At 39.0% G+C, this 19,529-nt stretch overlaps 1 protein-coding gene across 4 annotated transcripts; it reads right to left on the reverse strand.

Annotated features, from left to right (window-relative positions):
- Positions 1-4,339: 4,339 nt before the first annotated feature.
- On the reverse strand, positions 4,340-16,714 carry CLEC7A (C-type lectin domain containing 7A). Of its 4 annotated transcripts, XM_047065258.1 has the most exons (6): positions 16,524-16,705; positions 14,618-14,716; positions 13,639-13,776; positions 11,665-11,816; positions 9,535-9,653; positions 4,340-4,589 (listed from the first exon to the last, which is right to left on the reverse strand). In XM_047065258.1, exons 1-6 carry the CDS (start codon positions 16,624-16,626, stop codon positions 4,454-4,456), a joined length of 747 nt encoding a protein of 248 aa, XP_046921214.1. In that variant the 5' UTR covers positions 16,627-16,705; the 3' UTR covers positions 4,340-4,453. The 4 variants fall into 4 exon arrangements, with proteins under 4 accessions (XP_046921214.1, XP_046921216.1, XP_046921215.1 ...); XM_047065260.1 differs by lacking the exon at positions 9,535-9,653 and having other exon boundaries at positions 16,524-16,709; XM_047065259.1 differs by lacking the exon at positions 13,639-13,776 and having other exon boundaries at positions 16,524-16,707.
- Positions 16,715-19,529: the final 2,815 nt, after the last annotated feature.

Raw genomic sequence — 19,529 nt, forward strand, 5'->3', positions numbered from 1 at the left:
TCTATATTTTAGTTGACATCTTGGTTAAATCAAGCATACTAAATATAAAGAAGTGGAGAAGATGCTTGGGTGGGGTCGGGCAGGCCCTATGAGGGCAGGATTAGGAAACACACATTCTAGATTTATCATGTGTCTCCAACCGTGTATTGTTCATCAAGTTATTCTAGATAAAACGAACGTAAAGACATTTTCTCTTGCATTATGCCTTGTAAAAAGTAGTAAACCCAAATTAATTTGGTCATTTGCATTGGATTGATGTATTAGAAAATGGTATAGGAGCTAAGGCAGTAAAAAAGTTTGAAGTGAAGGGCATCTGGGTGGCTCAGTAGGTTAAACATCCAACTCTTGATTTTGGCTCAGCTCATGATCTCACAGTTCATGGGATTGAGCCCCGCGTTGGACACTGCTGACAGTGAAGATCCTACTTGGGACTCTCTCTCTCTCCCTCTCTCTCTGCCCCTTCCTTGCTCATGCTCTCTCTCAAAATAAATAAATGGATAAACTTTTTAAATAATTTAATTTAATTTAAATAAACTTGAAAGGAGAGGTAAGTGAAGCACACAGTAGAAAGAAGCAGGAAGATCAAATATTAGAAACTGCAACAGCTGGGGCCTGAAAAAAATAAAGTTAGAAGGTGTTAATAATTATGATTTTCCTGAAATATCAATTAAAACTCTTCTCCATTCACTGATTCAAGTAGATTCTTGATACTTTTCGCCACAAAACCTACATTACCATTTCTCCTACCTGTCCTTGAACATTTACTTTTTTTTCAACAATGACAAAAATATCTTTTGAACACCTACTTTAATTCAGGTGCTAGTCTCAGATTCTAGTTTTGTAAAACAAAACGCTCTGCCCTTTGGAGCCTATGTTCTAGGAGGAAGGCAGAGGATATACAAGAAAGACAGTAAGCAAATAATAGAGCATATTAGACTAGGACAAGACTTATGAAAATATGTTGGAAGGTAAGGGAGATTGAGAATATACAAAAAGGAGGGTTGATAATTTTATTTATTTATTTATTTATTTATTTATTTATTTATTTATATACTTATTTATTTGAGAGAGAGAGGGAGAGAGAATCCCTAGCAGGCTCTGCCCTGTCAGCGCAGAGCCCGATATGGGGCTTGATCTCACAAACCACGAGATCTTGACCTGAGCTGAGATCAAGAGTCAGATGCTTAACCCAACAGAGTCACCCAGGCTCCCGGAGGGTTGGTAATTTTAAATAAGGCAGTTGACATCAGCCTCATTAAGAAAGTGATATTTGGGGGCGTCTGGGTGGCGCAGTCGGTTAAGCGTCCGACTTCAGCCAGGTCACGATCTCGCGGTCCGTGAGTTCGAGCCCCGCGTCAGGCTCTGGGCTGATGGCTCAGAGCCTGGAGCCTGTTTCCGATTCTGTGTCTCCCTCTCTCTCTGCCCCTCCCCCGTTCATGCTCTGTCTCTCTCTGTCCCAAAAATAAATAAACGTTGAAAAAAAAAATTAAAAAAAAAAAAAAAAGAAAGTGATATTTGTGCAGAGCCTTGAAAGAAGTGAAAGAGTGCATCCTGCAGATTATCTAGGGTAAGAATCATTCAGGTTAAGGGAACAGAAAGCTCGAAGCATGCCAGTTATTATGAAACGAGAGAGAAACCAGTGTCCTAGATGGAATAAATGAAGAGGGGAAAAGTAGATTAGGTCAAAGAAGTAAAGCGGCCCACGGTAAGTGTCTCACAGACCATTGAAAAGGTCTTTTCTTTTTTGTTTTGATTTACCTATATTTATTTTTACTCTGAGATATGTGGGAAGTGAGGTGAATTTTAGTAGAGGCTTGACATGATTTGTTTTCAATTTAGAAGAATCACTCTGCTATGTTGGCAAAAGACCTTAGAAGGTCAAGGGTGGACACTGGGAGATTACTCCGAAAATTACTGCAGTGCCTCAGGCCAGAGAAGATGGTGGTCGTCGAACAGGAAAGTGTTTCCTCTAGTATGATCATTACCCACCTTGAATTTACCCTTTGGAACTAAGTTCAGTTAGCAGCCATCCTCCCTTTTCTGTCTCTTGCAACAGGTTCATGTTTTCTGTTCATTCCAACGTCCGTGTCCACGTAAACTGTGGTATAACCATGTATTGACGAGTCAGGTATAGTATGCTTTGGAAAGCCTAGAGCTATCTTACTGTATGCCAAAGTTGTGTCACAGTCACACTTTTATCTTTAAATCACAGCTTATCATTGCCTAACCTGTCTGCTGTAAGTACAGCTGGACATTCAGCACCCGGAATTATTTTTCTTGATGATTATGATTTCTTCGAATCATTCACTCTGTCCTTGGGACTCAGGAGGCTCGGATCAAGCCAAAAGCAAAACTAAAATACAAAATCTTCAAAGTCTCACCTTCTGCCTTAAATTAACTCTTAACCTGAATTAACTTTGCCCTTGCCACATTTCTTTTGGTATGTGTGACAATACACAAGCTTGCCTATTAAAGGGCACGAGGAGGGGCGGCTCCGGTCATGATCTCTCGGTTGGTGGGTTCGAACCCCACGTCGGGCTCTGTGCTGATGGCTCAGAGCCTGGAGCCTGCTTTGGATTCTGTGTCTCCCTCTCTCTCTGCCCCTCCCCTGTTCACATTCTGTCTCTGTCTCAAAAATAAATATTGAAAAAAAATTAAAAACAAAATAAAATAAAAGGCATGAGGAAATTTCACCAAAAATCTCTAGCGTCTTCTCTTAGATTTTTAAATACTTGAGAACCCAAATTTATTCTTCAATCTAAAATGACTATACTACCTTCTCCCCAGTGCCAGAATCATTATCATTTTCCGATGGGGAGAGGGCGTATTGCGATGGTGTTTATTACACACAGCATTTGGAGGCCAGAAGTTTCTTTAACATTTTTGAGTACAGTGATTCACATAACATACAATTACACATTTTAAAGTGAAAAATCCAGTAATTTGGCATGATTTCTGTTCGCTTGTTAATGGCCACGGGAAGGTTGTAACTCCCTCTCCGCTAATAAAAGGAAGACCCTTTTGGGAATAAAAATAGCACCAGTGGGAAAATGTAAGAGAAAAAAAAAAAAGAGACAAATCCTCATATGAGGAAACATGTTCCTCATATGAGGAAATACTTTCTTACAGGCATTATTGAGAAAGTGCTAAAAACTTCCAAATGTTAATCATCAAAAATAGTACGACACGTTTTGCCTTCCAGAATGTTAATACCGCAGCAATGGGATTGTTTTTTTCTATATTCATTACCAGATCTTTTTTGAATGATAGTATTTAAAAAGGAGAAAGCTTTCTTGTAAGAGCAATTCCCATACAACTTCACATTATACAAAATCTTATTAGTCAGAAATGTGGCAGACGTACTCTCTGAGCTATTTATATGAAAAAAATAAATAAAAAGATTGAGTTGCTGCTTTTTCATGATGCTTTTTTTAAACAATTTTTTTTGTTACATTTTTATTTACTTTTGAGAGAGGAGACAGAGCACAAGTGGGGGAGGAGCAGAAAGAGAAGGAGACACAGAATTCAAAGCAGGCTCCAGGCTCTGAGCTGTCAGCACAGAGCCCAACGTGGGGCTCGAACTCATGAGCTGTGAGATCACAACCTGAGCCGAAGTCGGATGCTTAACCAACTGAGCCACCCACGTGCCCCAGGGACAGAGAAAAATTTTTTAAAGGATTTTTTTAAACGTTTATTTATTTTTGGGAGAGAGAGAGAGAGACATAGCGCGAGTAGGAGAGGCGCCGATAGAAAGGGAGACACAGGATCCGAAGCAGGCTTCAGGCTCTGAGCTGTCAGCACAGAGCCTGACATGGGGCTTGAACCCACCAACTGTGAGATCATGACCTGAGCTGCAGTTGGTCGCTCAACCGACTGATCCACCCAGGCGCCCCTCATGATGCTTTTGATCATAACTGTGACCATATTGATGAACAAGATGATGGAATAGCTCCGATTGTAGTGAAGACGTTCTTTCTCATTTCTTCATTCAGCTGTTCAGAGATACATTTTGCCTTCCACCTGTGTCTGGCAAACTGCTAGAAGTGGAGGAAAGCATCATGGGAACACACCACATGTACTCCAGGGGCACTTTTTAAGGACAAAAAAATGAGTCTGGTCGGCCCAGAAATAAAGAGCCTTTGGAAACACCACGGATATGTGGCTAACTCCAGGTTAATGCTAAGTCAATGGTAGAATGGAGATAGAAGTTCAGCTGTCCCTACTCCACATGTAGGGCTCTGTTAACTGGAACGTAAGGCTGGTCTGCCGAAACAGTTGAAAAGTACAGCATCACAGACTCTCCATACCGTTTCTCAGCTAAGACTGAAGTTGGCTAAGCTCTCTTGATTATTTTTAGCCTTTATTCTGACCTCCAGCATCTTTCTTTCCCGTTTTGTTTTTTGCCCTTCTGGCTGTTACACACTTCTCTCTGTTCTTTGCATCAACAGCCTCGTCATTTTATTGACAACTTCTTCTCACAAATACTGTATGAAGGCAAACTACAAAGCTGGTCATAAATTATTGATAGGTGAATCCACACGCAATCGTGAGATGAGCTTTCTTGAATTTCTGTGCTTCTGATCTGAAACCTGTTAAAATACAAAGAGGTGATTAGAAAGAACATAAGAAATACTGTCTACTGTCTATAGAACGCTGAAAGAAATTGGCAAGGATCTTGTGAAAAGAGTTTCTGAAGTGTCCATGTTATTGGAAAAGGAAATTTGAATTTAGATTGCATTAGTTTTCAAATGGTAACAGGATAGGCTTCATTATTAACGCATAAAAATGACTCAAAATTTTTTTTAAGAAAAACACTGTTACATAAAATGAAATAAAGCTCCTGACAAATAAGAAAAATCACTCAGTATTCCATAGAAAGTTCTTTGTTGATCTTTCAACCTCTCACCTAGAAATATATTTATCAAATGAAACAACAGGCTAGTGAAATTATCTTTGGGTGTATTTAGTGAACAGACCAATCAGAGGAGCTATTATTGAGAAATACCTAGCACTAATGAAGAATCATAGATATCGAGCCCATTTAAAGGCAGGGAAAACAGCATTATGTATTTTAATTCATTCTGAAGACGGAGTTGTATTACAATACCATGATAGACAATTATGATCATTATCATGGTAAGTGGGTGTATGGCCCTGTTCTCTTTGCTGAAATAGAAGAGTTCTCCTGAAAGGGCGGCGTTTATCAGTCAAGCTTGAAGGGCATCACTGAGCCTCACCATAACAGCTATAGACTGGTACTCTTCCTCTTGTGTATCTATCTCTTCTTGGCCCTGAGGCTGGAGGATTGAGAGAATTCTTTTGTAGAAATGACTAGGCCAAAGCAGGAAACAGCCTTGATTTAGGCCTCGTGGAAGAAAGCCAAGAATTATAAATAGTGACAGACTAGATTTGAGAAAGAGCCAAACTGAAATCATAGAACTGAGAAATTCACGACACAAAATTAAAAATTTAATGGAGGTTTTTAACACCAGATTAGCCATAGATGGGAAAAAAAAAACTCAAAGATATATGAGAAGTAAATATCTAAAGAAAAAAAAAAGGCTGAAAGATTCAGGAAGAAGCAGAGAAGACATACAGAATATTGAGAATGGGTCTATAATGTATATAACTGGAATCCCAGAGAAAGGGAAGAAGCAACATTTCAAGCAAGTATGGCTGAGAATTTTCCAAAGCTGAGAAGACATCAGATATTAAACACATGTTAACCTTCAACTAGATGACCTTTCAAAACACCAAACCAAAAAAAAAAAAAAAAAAAAAAAGAAAAACATGGCAATATCTTTGAATGGCCAAGAGAAACAAACAACACATTTTCAATTTTATGCTCAAAGAAAATATGTTTTGGAAAAATTGAAATAGAAACAGGTTTAGACAAACACAGAGAATTAAACTCTCAAATTTCCACTCTAAAAGGAATCAGGGAGTTTTCTTCGGGGTAACAAAAATGGTTGGAAGGAGAGGCAGAAGAAAATAAAAAGCATTACAAACCATAAATATGTGGAAAAATCTAGAGGAGATGACTATATAAATCTACTGTTTGTTAGGGCTATATTTTTTTATTGAATCCAAGAGGGTCATCAATTGTTGATAGGCCATTTATTGACCTAATACTGTGAAATAAATCCATCCAAGATGGGAATTTAATAGAAAACCCTGCAGAAACTGGAAAACAAAGGACTCATTCGGTGCAGAAGCCAATGAAAATTAAAATACCGCACAGAAAAGACTGTCAGAAGTGCATGTCTCAGTCTCGCCACCAGGTGGAAGATGGGAAGAAATAATTATATTCCCCAAGAAGTTGCCCCAGAAGTAACTGGCAATTACATAGTTCTATCTGAATCCGTAATACCAGTGTAGTTTAAAAAAACAAAACAAAACGAAAAACCAAGTAGAGTGTTTGAGTAATCTCACGTTTGTGGTGCCTCTCTCTGACTGGCAGAAACAAATGCTAATCCTTGACAGACTTTAACTTCAGCTGAGACCTACAGTGATTATAAAAGGACAGCATTCGTAAGACAGGTGCCAATTGCTGAGATATTAAAATGTGGAAAAAGATGTGAGAGCATTAAATAAACTCCGCAAAAATAATGGCATGTAAATTGAGGAGGGAGTACACAGAGTAAAGTAATATTCTAATATTTTTTATATTGCCAGGGAAGAATATGAAAAAACAATTAAGATTTGGGGCACGTGGGTGGCTCAAGTCGGTTGAGCTTCTGACTCTTGATTTTGGCTCAGGTCATGATCTCAGGGTCATGGGATAGAGCCCCGTGTCAGGGTCTGTGCTGATGGCATGGAACCTGCTTGGAATTCTCTCTTTCTCTCTGCCCCTCACCCCTGCTTACTCTCAATCTCTCTCTCTCTCTCTCTCTCACACACACACACACACACACACACAAACGTTTAAAATCAACCAAACAATTAATATTAGACTTTGATGAGTGAAGGATATTTGTTGTAATCTTTAGAACAACCACTAAAAAATTAGCGAAAGAGTAAATTCTAAATTATTATAAGAAAAAATGGGTAGGGTATGCCTGGCTGGCTTAGTGGTTGAGCCTCTGACTTGGGCCCTGACTTTGGATCCATGGTCATGATCTCACCGTGCATGAGTTTGAACCCTACATCGGGCTTGCCTGTGTCAGCACAGAGCTGTTGTGAATCCTCTGGCCCCCTCCTCTCACTGACCTCCCTTGCTCATGGTCTCTCTCTCTCTCGCTCTCTCAAAAACAAATAAACATTTTTAAAAAATCAAAGAAAAATGGAGTAATAAAAATATTAAACAATTCAAAAAGAGGAGAGAAAGAAAAGAAAAAATTCATAGGATGGACCATACACCTGTACAGTATAAAAATTCTAAATTTAAATGTGCCTAATAATACAGCTTCGGCACATCAACTAAAATGGTTACAGAATGGTAAGTAGAATCACATTGGGAGACTTTAATATACTTCTCTCTGTAGGGAAAGAAGATAAAAGATAAAAACCAGAGAATTGCAATCACACAGAGTATGTTCTCTGACCATAATGGAATTAAGCTGCAACCCAAAGCAAAGGGATAATTATAGAAACACACAGGTATTTATAAATTAAGAAATGCATTTCTAAGTCTACGGACCTATGGACCTATGGACTCGGCATGGAAATTAGAAAGTATTTGAACTAAATGACAATAAAATACATTAAATTATAGCCTTAAATGCACATATTTGAGAAAAAGAAAGGAATTTCATAAGTCAAGCATTCATATGAGAAATTAGAGACAGAAGAGCAAATTCAACACAAAGAAATTGAATGGAAAGAAGTGGTAAAGATGAGAACTGAAATTAATAAAAGAAATTTTTTTAGGGGCGCCTGGGTGGCTCAGTCGGTTAAGCGTCCAACTTCGGCTCAGGTCATGATCTCGCGGTCCATGAGTTCGAGCCCCGCGTCGGGCTCTGTGCTGACAGCTCAGAGCCTGGAGCCTGTTTCAGATTCTGTGTCTCCCTCTCTCTGACCCTCCCCCGTTCATGCTCTGTCTCTGTCTCAAAAATAAATAAACGTTAAAAAAAATTTAAAAAAAAGAAAATTTTTTAAAGGCACAGAGGAATCAACAAAGCCGAAATTTCTTTCTTTGAAAAGAGAAATTGAATTGGAAAAGACACCTGAAAATAATGGAAAACAAACAGGCTCGCTCTCTCTCTCTCTCTCTCTCTCTTATACACACCCTCACACACACACACACACACACACACACACACACACACTAATAATAGAAACTGAAAAGGAAAATATAATTCCATATTCTTCAGATATGACAAAGAAACTAACTGACAATTACAGTGAAGAAGACCTCAGCACTTTGTGATAGTTAATTTTTTGCATTAACTTGACTGGCCACACCCAAATTAACATTATTTCTAATTATATCTGTGAAAGTGGTTCTGGGTGAAATTAGCGTTTGAATCCGTGGATACATGAAAGCAGACCGCAGACCCCAATACGGGTGGGCATCATCCAATCCACTGAGGCCTGAAATAGAACAAAGAAGCCTACAGAAGAAGAGTTTGCCTTTTCTTGCCTCACCGTGTGAACTGAGACATCTCAGGGTAGCTCGTCTCTACCCGAGTACTAGGTTTTATACCATCAGCTCCCCTTGTTAGCAGCCTTCCATACCTGAACGGAATTTATGACCACAGGCTCTCCTGGGTCTCCTGCTTGCAGATGTCAGACTGTGGGACTTGTCAGTCTCCCTAATCACATGAGCCAATTTCTGATAGTAAATCTCCATGGATAAATTATTCCTCAATGTCACGTGTATCAGTCAGGATTCTTCAGAACCAACAGGTGATCTACATAGATCTTTTTCTAAAGAATCCTGGCTGATACACACACAACAAGGAAGAACTTATAACTAAGCACATGCAAACTATGTGTCAAAGAACTCTGTAAAATGTGAAATGTGTTGCTTTTACAATTAAGGATAACAGCACGCGGCACACGTATTTACTAGGCACGGGACACTGTGCTAAGTGATGTTACTTTTATCTCCTTTCTTTACCTTAAAAGCCCACCAGGTAGGTACTATTTTCATTCTCATTTATAGATGAGGAGAAAGGGGCTCAGGTGGGTTAAGCAACGTACCTAATTTCACACAGTGAGCGGACCAAGCGTTGGCTCAAGCTGAGAGCCAACTCCAAAGCCCATGCTCGTAGCCAGAGTTTTATACTAACAGTGACAGCTCCCCCTAACTGGACAGCTGCCGACATGTGCAAATGGCCTCCTCATAAGAAAGCTGAGGCACGTTTGTGTTAGTAACACTAGATGACCACTCAACTCTTTTTGACTGTAAAGTCCTCCTCTACCATCTTTTCTTTTTTTTTTCTTTTTCCTGATTCACTCGTTGTCTCTCGCTATCATTTTTCTTTCTGCCTCTCTTTCTTATCAATGGCCCACAAATCAGATTCTTAACTGGTTGGCATGCTCTTAGGTTTCTGAGAAAGGGCATGAGGCTTTGTCTTTCCAGTTACTTACAAGTCAGAAGAGAATCTCGAGCCGTCCTCCCAGAGCCATGGTCCTTCAGTTTGATGGCGAGAAAGCCCTATCCAAAATGAATTATCGGGTTGAGAAGACGCTTGCTTCATTATGAATTCCTGTAGGAAAACATAAATACAAACACATGTCCAAGAGTGGTAGAGAGAATGAATAGACAGAGATGATAGACAAAATAGATGGGGAAAAACTCTTACAGACGTTGTAATAGAGACAGCAGATTGAATCGCTTTGATAAAGAATGCCTGCATAGGCTGGCATCAACCTAGAGAAAAGTGCCAACCATTGAATGCCATTGGGTGTTTCCAGAAGCATATTTCACTCCTTCAGAGTCGTTATTGTTTAATTTTCCAATGAAGAACAGATCCGTAACGTCAAAATCGTACAGCCTCCTTCCAACTTGCCCAACAAAATCCAAAGATGACAGAACCCTTCCGCAATTTTCATAGATGACAAGCCACTATCTTCTCCTCAGATTGACTATATGAACTGATAAGATTTTTGTCAAGAAATGCTCTGCAGAGTTAGGTTAAAAAAAAAAAACCTATAAAAATAATTTAGTTCCACGGCGTGTTTTATGAATAAGTAATTTGAGGTGTTTTTTTTTTTAATTTTTTTTAACGTTATTTATTTTTGAGACAGAGAGAGACAGAGCATGAACGGGGGAGGGTCAGAGAGAGGGAGACACAGAATCCGAAACAGGCTCCAGGCTCTGAGCTGTCAGCACAGAGCCCGACGCTGGGCTCGAACTCAAGGACCGTGAGATCATGACCTGAGCCGAAGTCGGACGTCCAACTGACTGAGCCACCCAGGTGCCCCAGTAATTTGAGTTTTAATGACGACATTTGAATTGTTGACAAATGAGAGAAACATCTATGAGCCCGACCAACTTCCAGTGTCCTTCTCCTTCCTTGCCATAATCTACTTCCATCAATTTTCATGTGAACTACAACCGTTAGGTGATGTGGGACAGAAACACAAAAATTGAGAGGATGTGAAAGCAAAGGTAGAAGTTCTAGATTGTTTAGATGTATGGAGTGTTTCCTGACTATTAATTCCTACTCATAGCCCAACTGAGTCCTACCCTTCATTCATGATGCATTTTAAGGCCCACTTTTTCTGTAAAACTTTACCTACACTGGCATGTCTCTGAATTCCTATGTCATCTATTGCCAATACGAGATATTTAGCTTTTAGCAGCTGTTGAGTTGTTACTTTCTTCTTCCAAACTATGTAAGCATTGAACTTGCAAGGTTACTTTTTAAACCTCTTTTCCTTTCCCAGGATATTTCAAGGAGTAAATGAGTTATAAATGTGTATTATTATTACTGCTATTTTTCCTTGATAATAATGCTGACAAGGGAGGGAATTTTCTATTTTACTCCACCAACTTGAAGAATTGAAACCCAAACCCACAAAAATGAGGAGTGGTGATTATTACAGTCAGGCAAACTTGGAGTGTATTTGAACAGATTTGTTTTAAAGTGAAACGTATTTACTTTTAGAATTAATTAATTTTAAAAAGCACATAGGAGCACTTGGGTGGTTCAGTTGGTTGTCTGTCTGACTCTTGATTTTGTCTCCGGTCATGATCCCAGGGTTGTGGGATCGAGCCCGTGTTGGGCTGAGCATGGAGTCTGTTTAAGATTTTCTCTCTTGGGGCACCTGGGTGGCTCAGTTGTTTGAGCGTCCGACTTCAGCTCGGGTCATGATCACACGGTTCGTGGGTTTGAACCCCGCAACGGGCTTTGTGCTGGCAGCTTAGAGCCTTGAGTCTGCTTCGGATTCTGTGTCTCCCTCTCTCTCTTCCCCTCCCCTGCTTGTGCTCTGACTCTCTCTCAAAAATAAATAAACATTAAAAAAAAATTTTTTAAAGATTTTCTCTCTCCCTCTGCCCCTGTCCCATGCTTGTTCTCTCTCTCTATATATATATGTATAAAATAATAAATAAACATATTATATATTTTACCCATTTAATACATGCTATTATTATAATTATGGAGGATATGAAAAGTGACTTTCTTTTAGGGAAAATTATCATTATCTGGAATCTACCTTTATTTTTCTGCTCAGTAGAGACCACAGATAATTACAACTGAAGTCTACACTTACCAATTCTTTTTCACTGTCTATCTTCAGGAGATTAGAGTGCAGTTGAGAGCATTGTTTTTTACTGCTATTCCAGGAAGCTAATGATGTCCTAAATAGATAACAGTTGTTCTCATGTATGATCCAGTTAGGAGGACAAGAGTTGGAAAAAACTCCTGGAAATAAAAAGTAAATACAATGACATTCATATCATACCAATTTACTCTTTCAGTGCAAGCGACCATTCATCCCGTGGACACTTAATAATCAATGAATTGCCAGTGATAGATTTCATTTTCAGTTCAAACTATAGGGCTATGAGTTTTGCAAGTTTGTTTATTTATTTTGAAAGACAGAGACAGAGAGGCAGAGAGAGAGAGCGAGAGAGAGAGAATCCCAAGCAGGCTCCGCACTGTCAGCACAGGGCCTGATGAGAGGTTCTATCTTATAAACCATGAGATCATGACCTGAGTTGAGATCAAGAGTTGGATGCTTAACTGAGCCACCCAATCACCTCAATAGGGATACAATTTTTACATAAGAGACCATAATAAAATCCTCCATTCATTTAAACTTTAAATATAAATTGAATAATTATAAACAGTGTTTTAAACAGTCAGTCCTCCTTTCCCTTTTGATTTGTATTCTATTCTTTCAAATTCAGTCCAGACCTCCCTTTCTTCATGATAATTCTTAAAACAAATCAACTTAAATCAATCTTTGAGATATACAGTAATTTCACATTAACTTCTTTTAGAGGTGTGAGATCCAATTAACAATACAGCTTTCTTTTTTTTTTTTTTTTTTAATTTTTTTTTCAACGTTTATTTATTTTTGGGACAGAGAGAGACAGAGCATGAACGGGTGAGGGGCAGAGAGAGAGGGAGACACAGAATCGGAAACAGGCTCCAGGCTCTGAGCCATCAGCCCAGAGCCCGACGCGGGGCTCGGACTCATGGACCGCGAGATCGTGACCTGGCTGAAGTCGGACGCTTAACCGACTGCGCCACCCAGGCGCCCCAACAATACAGCTTTCCAAAGCAGAAAAGTATAAAAGCAATGATTCATATTATAGAATATCTCTGTTTTGTATCGTTAGCTACGTGATGCAAATAGTGAGAAGATATGGGTCCAGAAATGGAAAATTGAAGTCAAAATATTGTCACAGTCAATTATGATGCAATTAGAAATAAGGGTAAAGTGCATATCAAACTGTAATAAAATTAATGAAATTGTATGATTAAAGAAAAACAAATATAACCGGAGTTTTCAAGAACATATCTGTTAGGTCTATCTTTTTGGCATGTGCTCAATTTAGCCTCTTCATTCTTAGCACATTTTCCCTACTTTCCTTTTTCTCTGCCTTTCTTCCTGACATCCTATATCCTATTCTAATGACATTCCTTTAAAATGTCAATTCTGGGGGCGCCTGGGTGGCTCAGTCGGTTAAGCCTCCAACTTCAGCTCAGGTCATGATCTCGCTGTCCATGAGTTCGAGCCCCGCGTCGGGCTCTGTGCTGACAGCTCAGAGCCTGGAGCCTGTTTCAGATTCTGTGTCTCCCTCTCTCTCTGACCCTCCCCCGTTCATGCTTTGTCTCTCTCTGTCTCAAAAATAAATAAACGTTAAAAAAAAATTAAAAAAAAATTTTTTTAAATGTCAATTCTGAAAGAGGAGAGAACACATTTCTTTCCTTTGCATCAAGTTATACCATCATCTATAGATCGAAATACATAGAAAGTGATCAATTAGTTACTGATTTCAAAAAAAAAAAAATCCAACTTAGCAATGCCTGGCCAAAAGCGTGGGATATTTATATTACTTTATTGTATATATGATAGGGGCATACTATTGTGAGATAATACTGATATGTGCTTTCCCTGAATGCACAATCCCTGCATGTAAAAGTGCTCTCTTTACCCACCCTACTCCAGGTCTTAGCACCAATAATTGACCTTTCTGGATTAAGGATTCCACTCATCTTTTAACTCTGCCCTTGCCTGTGGTTGTGAGAGCCTTGGTAGGAGCCACACTGTCTTCTAAAGATGATTGTGTGGGTTGACTGTAGTTCTCTTTATTTCTTGATGGAAAGTTGTCATTCTTCAATGGGTTGCTCTCTGAATTGGGTCTCCAAATAGCTTCATATACCAACAACAATTATAGTGACAGAAAAAAAAAAGTCATTCTACTATATTTGAAATTATAATTCCCAAACCCATATTTATGTTGGAACACAAGGGGATATATTCTTGATTCATGATAAGTAGAGAACACATTGCTGATTGAGAGGTCAAGATAGATAATAGATAATAGATAAATAGTGATGATAGATGATAGATAAATAAATAGATGATAGATAGATAGATAGATAGATAATAGAATAGATGATAGATAGATTAAATAGATGGAAAGAAAAAAAATAACTTCCATGAAGGTGTAGTAAAAATGAGAAAAAAAATCAAACAAGTAAAGAAAGAGTATGAAAGAGAAAGCAAGAGGCAAATGAAATAGAGTCAATTGGAGCATAACAGATTTGAAATAGTAATTAATCTATCCTTTTTCTGTTATTTAAAAATGAGAGCTCCTTGAAAAAACCCCAAAGGACAATAATATGTTATTGACAATAGAATTTGTGAGATATAAAATCTAAAAGAACTCATTCACCCATCACAGAATGTCTGTTTAGTAAGTGCCTCAGGTAATTCCTGATATTATTCAAGGAAACTTAGATTAAAGATCAGGTACAAAACAATTTCCTTAAATCATAAGATTCATAAAAATAGTTATAGTCTCTTTTTAAAAATTTTTTAATGTTTATTTATTTTTGAGAGAGAGACAGCACGTGGTAATATACAGATTACGTTAGATTATGCATGTCAAGCTCTTAAAAGTGTGTCTGGCACAGTATACATGCTTATCAAATGTCTGTTGTTGTTGTCTTCGTTGTTGTTAATTTCTCCCCCCCCCCCAAATACTTACCCGTGGTACCCAGGACCACAGCTGTCACCAGTATTACCAAGCATAGGATTCCCAAGGTCACGGCAACGGGACGCCAATAAGGAGACGTAGCACAAGTTCCTAGGAAGCCAGAAGGAACAGAAATTAAATGAAGAAGTAGGGTGAATCACACGGCACTTCAGTTCTACAGTTCATCAAAATCTGGCACATTCTGATGTGAACCATTATACGCAAATAATCTAGTCATCTAGGATTATCTGAATTTTCTCTCTCCTTTATCATACCTCTTCAGATGCCAGAACTGTAATTTCAGCACATGCCCTGACATCTGTACACTCCTAATTTTAGTTTCACGTTGACGTCCATAGGTCCTGACACTATCAGGATTTTTGAAATCCCACTCATTTTCTTTTAATTTTTTTTAATGTTTATTTATTTTTGAGAGAGAGAGAGAGAGACAGAGCATGAGCATGGGAGGGTCAGAGGAGGAGACACAGAATCCGAAGCAGGCTCCAGGCTCTGAGCTGTCAGCACAGAGCTGGACGCGGGGCTCGAACCCACCAATGGCAAGATCTTCACCTGAGCCAAAGTTGGACGCTTAACCGACTGAGCCCCCGCCAGACGCCCCTGAAATCCCACTCATTTTTATAAAAAACAGCTTAATGTGGGGAAATAGCATGGGTCCCTTAGGGCAACCTTCTCTTTTCAGTTATTCATTGAATAACCTTGGGTGAATTACTGCCTCTGCTTATTCATTTCTCTTTGTGAAAAATTGGGTAATAATACCTCAGAGGATCATTGTGGGAACTAAATGGGCTAGCACATAAAAGCATCTCGTCCAGAGACTACTAGGTCATTATACATAACTCACTGTTTGTCAACAAATACGTAGAAACTTGTACCTGACTCCCTACCTCTTACATCATCCAGTTTGCCACTCCTCTTAAACCAGTTGAGCAAGAAAAGAATTGCATAAGTGGTAAAGGGCAAATGAGCAAGGTGAATGACCAGAAAGCAGAGGAGTGCAAATGCTCATGTCAAAACTTGTGACAAAAATCTTCTCTTGATAACAGGAAACTTATTTTATGTTAATGCACTGCAACAAAGACTGCCTTTGACTGAGAATAAGCAGTCTAAGTGTTTCAGAGAATTGTATAATAGGAGAACCATAGAGGACACTAAATGGTTCATTCTGTGAAGAGAGAGATTTTTCAATGTCTTTCACCATTTTCACTCTTTTTATATTACATTTAACACTCATATCCTGTTCATAGGATCTTTTCATCTAACACACATTTCATCTAACACACATTTTCATCTAACACACATTTTCTAACGCTAGTATACAAAGACCCCCCACTTTTGATAAAAAAAAATCCAAATCAATTTCTTGTCACAAAAAACCACATCAGATTCATGATTCCAAACCCTATGACTTCCAACTTGCCTTTACCACTAAATCACATATTTGGATTTTTTTCTTGTCTATCTTCCATCTTTTTATTCTTCTCTTTCTTATCTTCAATATTCTGATGTTGTTGACATATACTTCTCGAAGTTTCCATGACCTCCATTCTACAATTTACTCCTTTCTGCCAATCAAGCAACAAGACACTCCCACTAAAATTTCTTCATCTTTGCATTCATCACACTTATGTACAGTTCCTTAGTGCCGAAGTGTCTATTTCTACAGAACGGAGACATTGTAGGTATTTTCTGTCATCATAATAATTATTTTAAATACTAATAATTAGTCACCTAATATTTGCCATGAGGAAAGGCTTAGTACACTTTCAAATATCCTCAGTGATGTCTGAGAACCTTTTAAAAGGTTTTCCTCCTACAAATCACAAATCTTTCAAATTTTCCCCATGTAAGCGTTTTAGTTGATGACAACAAGAATGTTGAAGGCAGAAAGAAAAAATACCTTTCTCTAAGACCACATGTCTCCCAGTGACGCCTTGAGAGCTGAAGTCTAAACGAGTATAACCATCTTCATCCAAATTTTCTACCTCAGAACGGTATTCCATTGTTCTACTGAGTCCCTGAATTGACACAGCATTTGAGAGCTCCTTCCTCTTTTCTTAAGACAACTGCCTGCGGACAAAAGAGGATGTATGAGTCAAATCATGTGGGATAGGCACTTAATGAGTTTTAACAAGTTGAGCTTGAATAGTCCAATCAGATAGTCAAAGGCAGGAAACGAAAACAATGCCGTGTTGAGTTCCCATTTGTACCTTTAGTTTCTGTTTCTAAAATTGATGACTCTTAAGAAAATGACAACACAACACAATAGATAAATCTTTGTTTCAGGCCAAATATAAGAAAAATGAAATACGAATTCATACATGCATTCATTTATTCATGTGTTTGCTCATTCACTAAACATTTATCAAATGTGCAACTTTTCAACTGGCAGGAGCCGGGGATACAAGGATAGAGGATTAATGTGAAGAAGCTCATTGCCTGGGGCACCTGAGTGGCTCAACTCGTTGAGCATCTGCTCTCGATTTCGGCTCAGGGCATGATCCCTGGGCTGTGGGATTGAGCCCCGCATGGGGCTCCATGCTGAGAGAGTGGAGCCTCCTTGGGATTCTTTCTCCCTGGATTCCACGTCTCTTTCTCCCCATCCACCCCTCCCCCACTTATGTGCGAGAACAATCTGTCTCTAAAATTAATTAATTAAATAAATTTTACTCAAAAAGCATAGTGCCCTTCATATGAAGAAGAAGAAGAAGAAGAAGAAGAAGAAGAAGAAAAGGAGAAGGAGAAGGAGAAGGAGAAGAAGAAAAAGAAAGAAGAAGAAGAAGAAGAAGAAGGAGAAGGAGGAGGAGGAGGAGGAGAAGAAGAAGAAGAAAAAGAAGAACCAGCTCACTGCCTAATAGAGGAAACCTGCAGATAGGTATATAAAGGATGCCATAGGAGCAACTGTTGTAACAACAGAGAGGAGAAAAAAATAATCTCTTCAGGATTCGCTAGGGATTGATAATTCGAAGTGGTAATTATTTATTGAACAATTACTATGAACTAGGTACTACCCATTGCCCATGTTTTGTCAATCTCAATGTTCCAACAAGTCCGGATGGGATGCTTTTCTTTTTTCTTTTTTTTTTTTTACTTTCAAATGAAGAAAATGACATATAGAAATGTTAGCCCGTTGCTCAGTTTTAAGAAGCTAATAAAAATATTGAAGCAGAGTCAAACCAAAGTCTACTCTTGCTGCCTAATTCATGATCTTTTTAAACACTTATATTACAAGGACGTAGTCCCCCCCTTATCTGTGGTTTTGTTTTCCATGGTTTCAGTCACCCCCCAGTCAACTGTGGTCAGGAAGCAGATGATTCTCCTGATGTATCATCAGAAGGTCAATAGTAGCTTAACCCTGCGTCACAAGGCCTCTATTATAGGTATGTACGTATAGAGGGAAAGAACGGTATATACAGGGTTCAGTACTGTCCTTGGTTTCAGGCATCCACTGGGGATCTTGGAACGTATATATCCCCCAGGATACGAAGAAACCACTGTAATGGCTTATGGAGAATTCTGGGACTGAGATATTATGCAAAATTCCCAAATTAATGAGATAGGGAAAACACTTATCATTACTGGACACTAAGCAGTTACCCAATCCACTTACAAGACTTTGAGGCAAGCAGAATAAAGGAGACATCTAACTACGGCAGGCAAAGAGAAATGAAGCCGGACGCTCATTAAGGCAGTGAGGACAGATTTCATTAACACTGTTACAATAGAAAAGAGGGACTGGCATCAAGGAACTCAACTTCCCCAAAACAAAAGACTGAAGACTTTTTAAAGGGGTGCTAACAGAAAGACCGTTAATCTGTGTTAATCCGGATGTTAATCCGCGTGAAGACTTAGTGCTTATCTAGAAGAGAAATAAACTTCTCCTATCTCTATGACAGGTGGCAGTGGTACATGTTAAAGCAAGGTGGTGCCCCCACTGAAGCTAGACCCTTATCCTCCCACAGGGACTGGGAGAGTGAGACTTATCTCCCTAACTCCCTGAATGTGCGCCTTTCAAAGAGATGGCTCTCAGGTTCTCAAAGAAATAGTTTCGGGTAGTAGATTTCCTTTCCAAGGGTCAGAGAAAAACTCTTTGTAGACACATTGCAAAGTAGTAGTGTGGATCCCAATCTCAATGTCCATCAGTGTTCCAGGTCTTATCACGCAGCCTTTGGACAACAGGGGGTTTTTCACAGAATGAGTATCTGGAAGAAAGGTCAGCTGACTAAACAGAACAGTAATGAGGGGAGCACCTTCCAGGCAATAATAAAAACTAGCTTTCTGCTGTGGACTCAGGCCCCCCATTGGGAGAATTTTGTGTGATAACTTTTATTTTCTAGAAGTTCCTTCCTTTATTTAATCACAATCCTACAAAAACAGTTGGGCTTTCTAAGCTGTCAAAGCGATTTTTCCATAAATGGAAACTTTAGTCGTCTCTTTTTGCCTGGGATTAAAACAACTGAACAGTAATTACACAAATCATTGACATACTAGAAAAAAGAAAAAAAAAACTCTCAGTATTTCAAGGAACAGGAGGGGGTTAGGAGAAGAATCTATGTATTCAGAGAAAAACACCCCTGGTTACACATTAAAGTAAGCAACAGGCGAAAACCCAAACAATCCTTAAAAATGAAACAGTTTATAAACTCAAAATACAATTAGTTGAGGGGGTCGCCTGTGTGGCTCATTCGGTTGAGCGTCCTGCTCTTGATTTCGGCTCAGGTCACGATCCCCCAGTTTGTGAGTTCGAGCCCTGCATCGGGCTCTGGTCTGACAGCACAGAGCCGACTTGGGATTCTCTCTCTCCCTCTCTCTCTGCCATTCCCATTCCCCCTCATGCACACCATCTCTCACTTTCTCTCTCAAAACAAAGAAACTTTAAAAAGTAAATAAATACGAACAAAAATAC

Source organism: Lynx rufus, unplaced genomic scaffold (genome assembly GCF_022079265.1).
Source record: "Lynx rufus isolate CCGP_SWC_20201006 ecotype Redwood Valley unplaced genomic scaffold, mLynRuf1.p SCAF_7, whole genome shotgun sequence".
In the NCBI taxonomy this organism is placed as follows: domain Eukaryota; kingdom Metazoa; phylum Chordata; class Mammalia; order Carnivora; family Felidae; genus Lynx; species Lynx rufus.

Excerpts from the sequence above, each read along its gene's own strand:
- CLEC7A (XM_047065258.1), bottom strand. The coding sequence starts at position 16,626 with ATGGAATACCGTTCTGAGGTAGAAAATTTGGATGAAGATGGTTATACT. Across the intron at positions 14,717-16,523 it reads ACATGTGGTCTTAGAGAAAG|GAACTTGTGCTACGTCTCCT; the intron begins GTATTTTTTCTT and ends CTGGCTTCCTAG. Across the intron at positions 11,817-13,638 it reads CAAGGCTCTCACAACCACAG|GAGTTTTTTCCAACTCTTGT; the intron begins GCAAGGGCAGAG and ends TTTTATTTCCAG.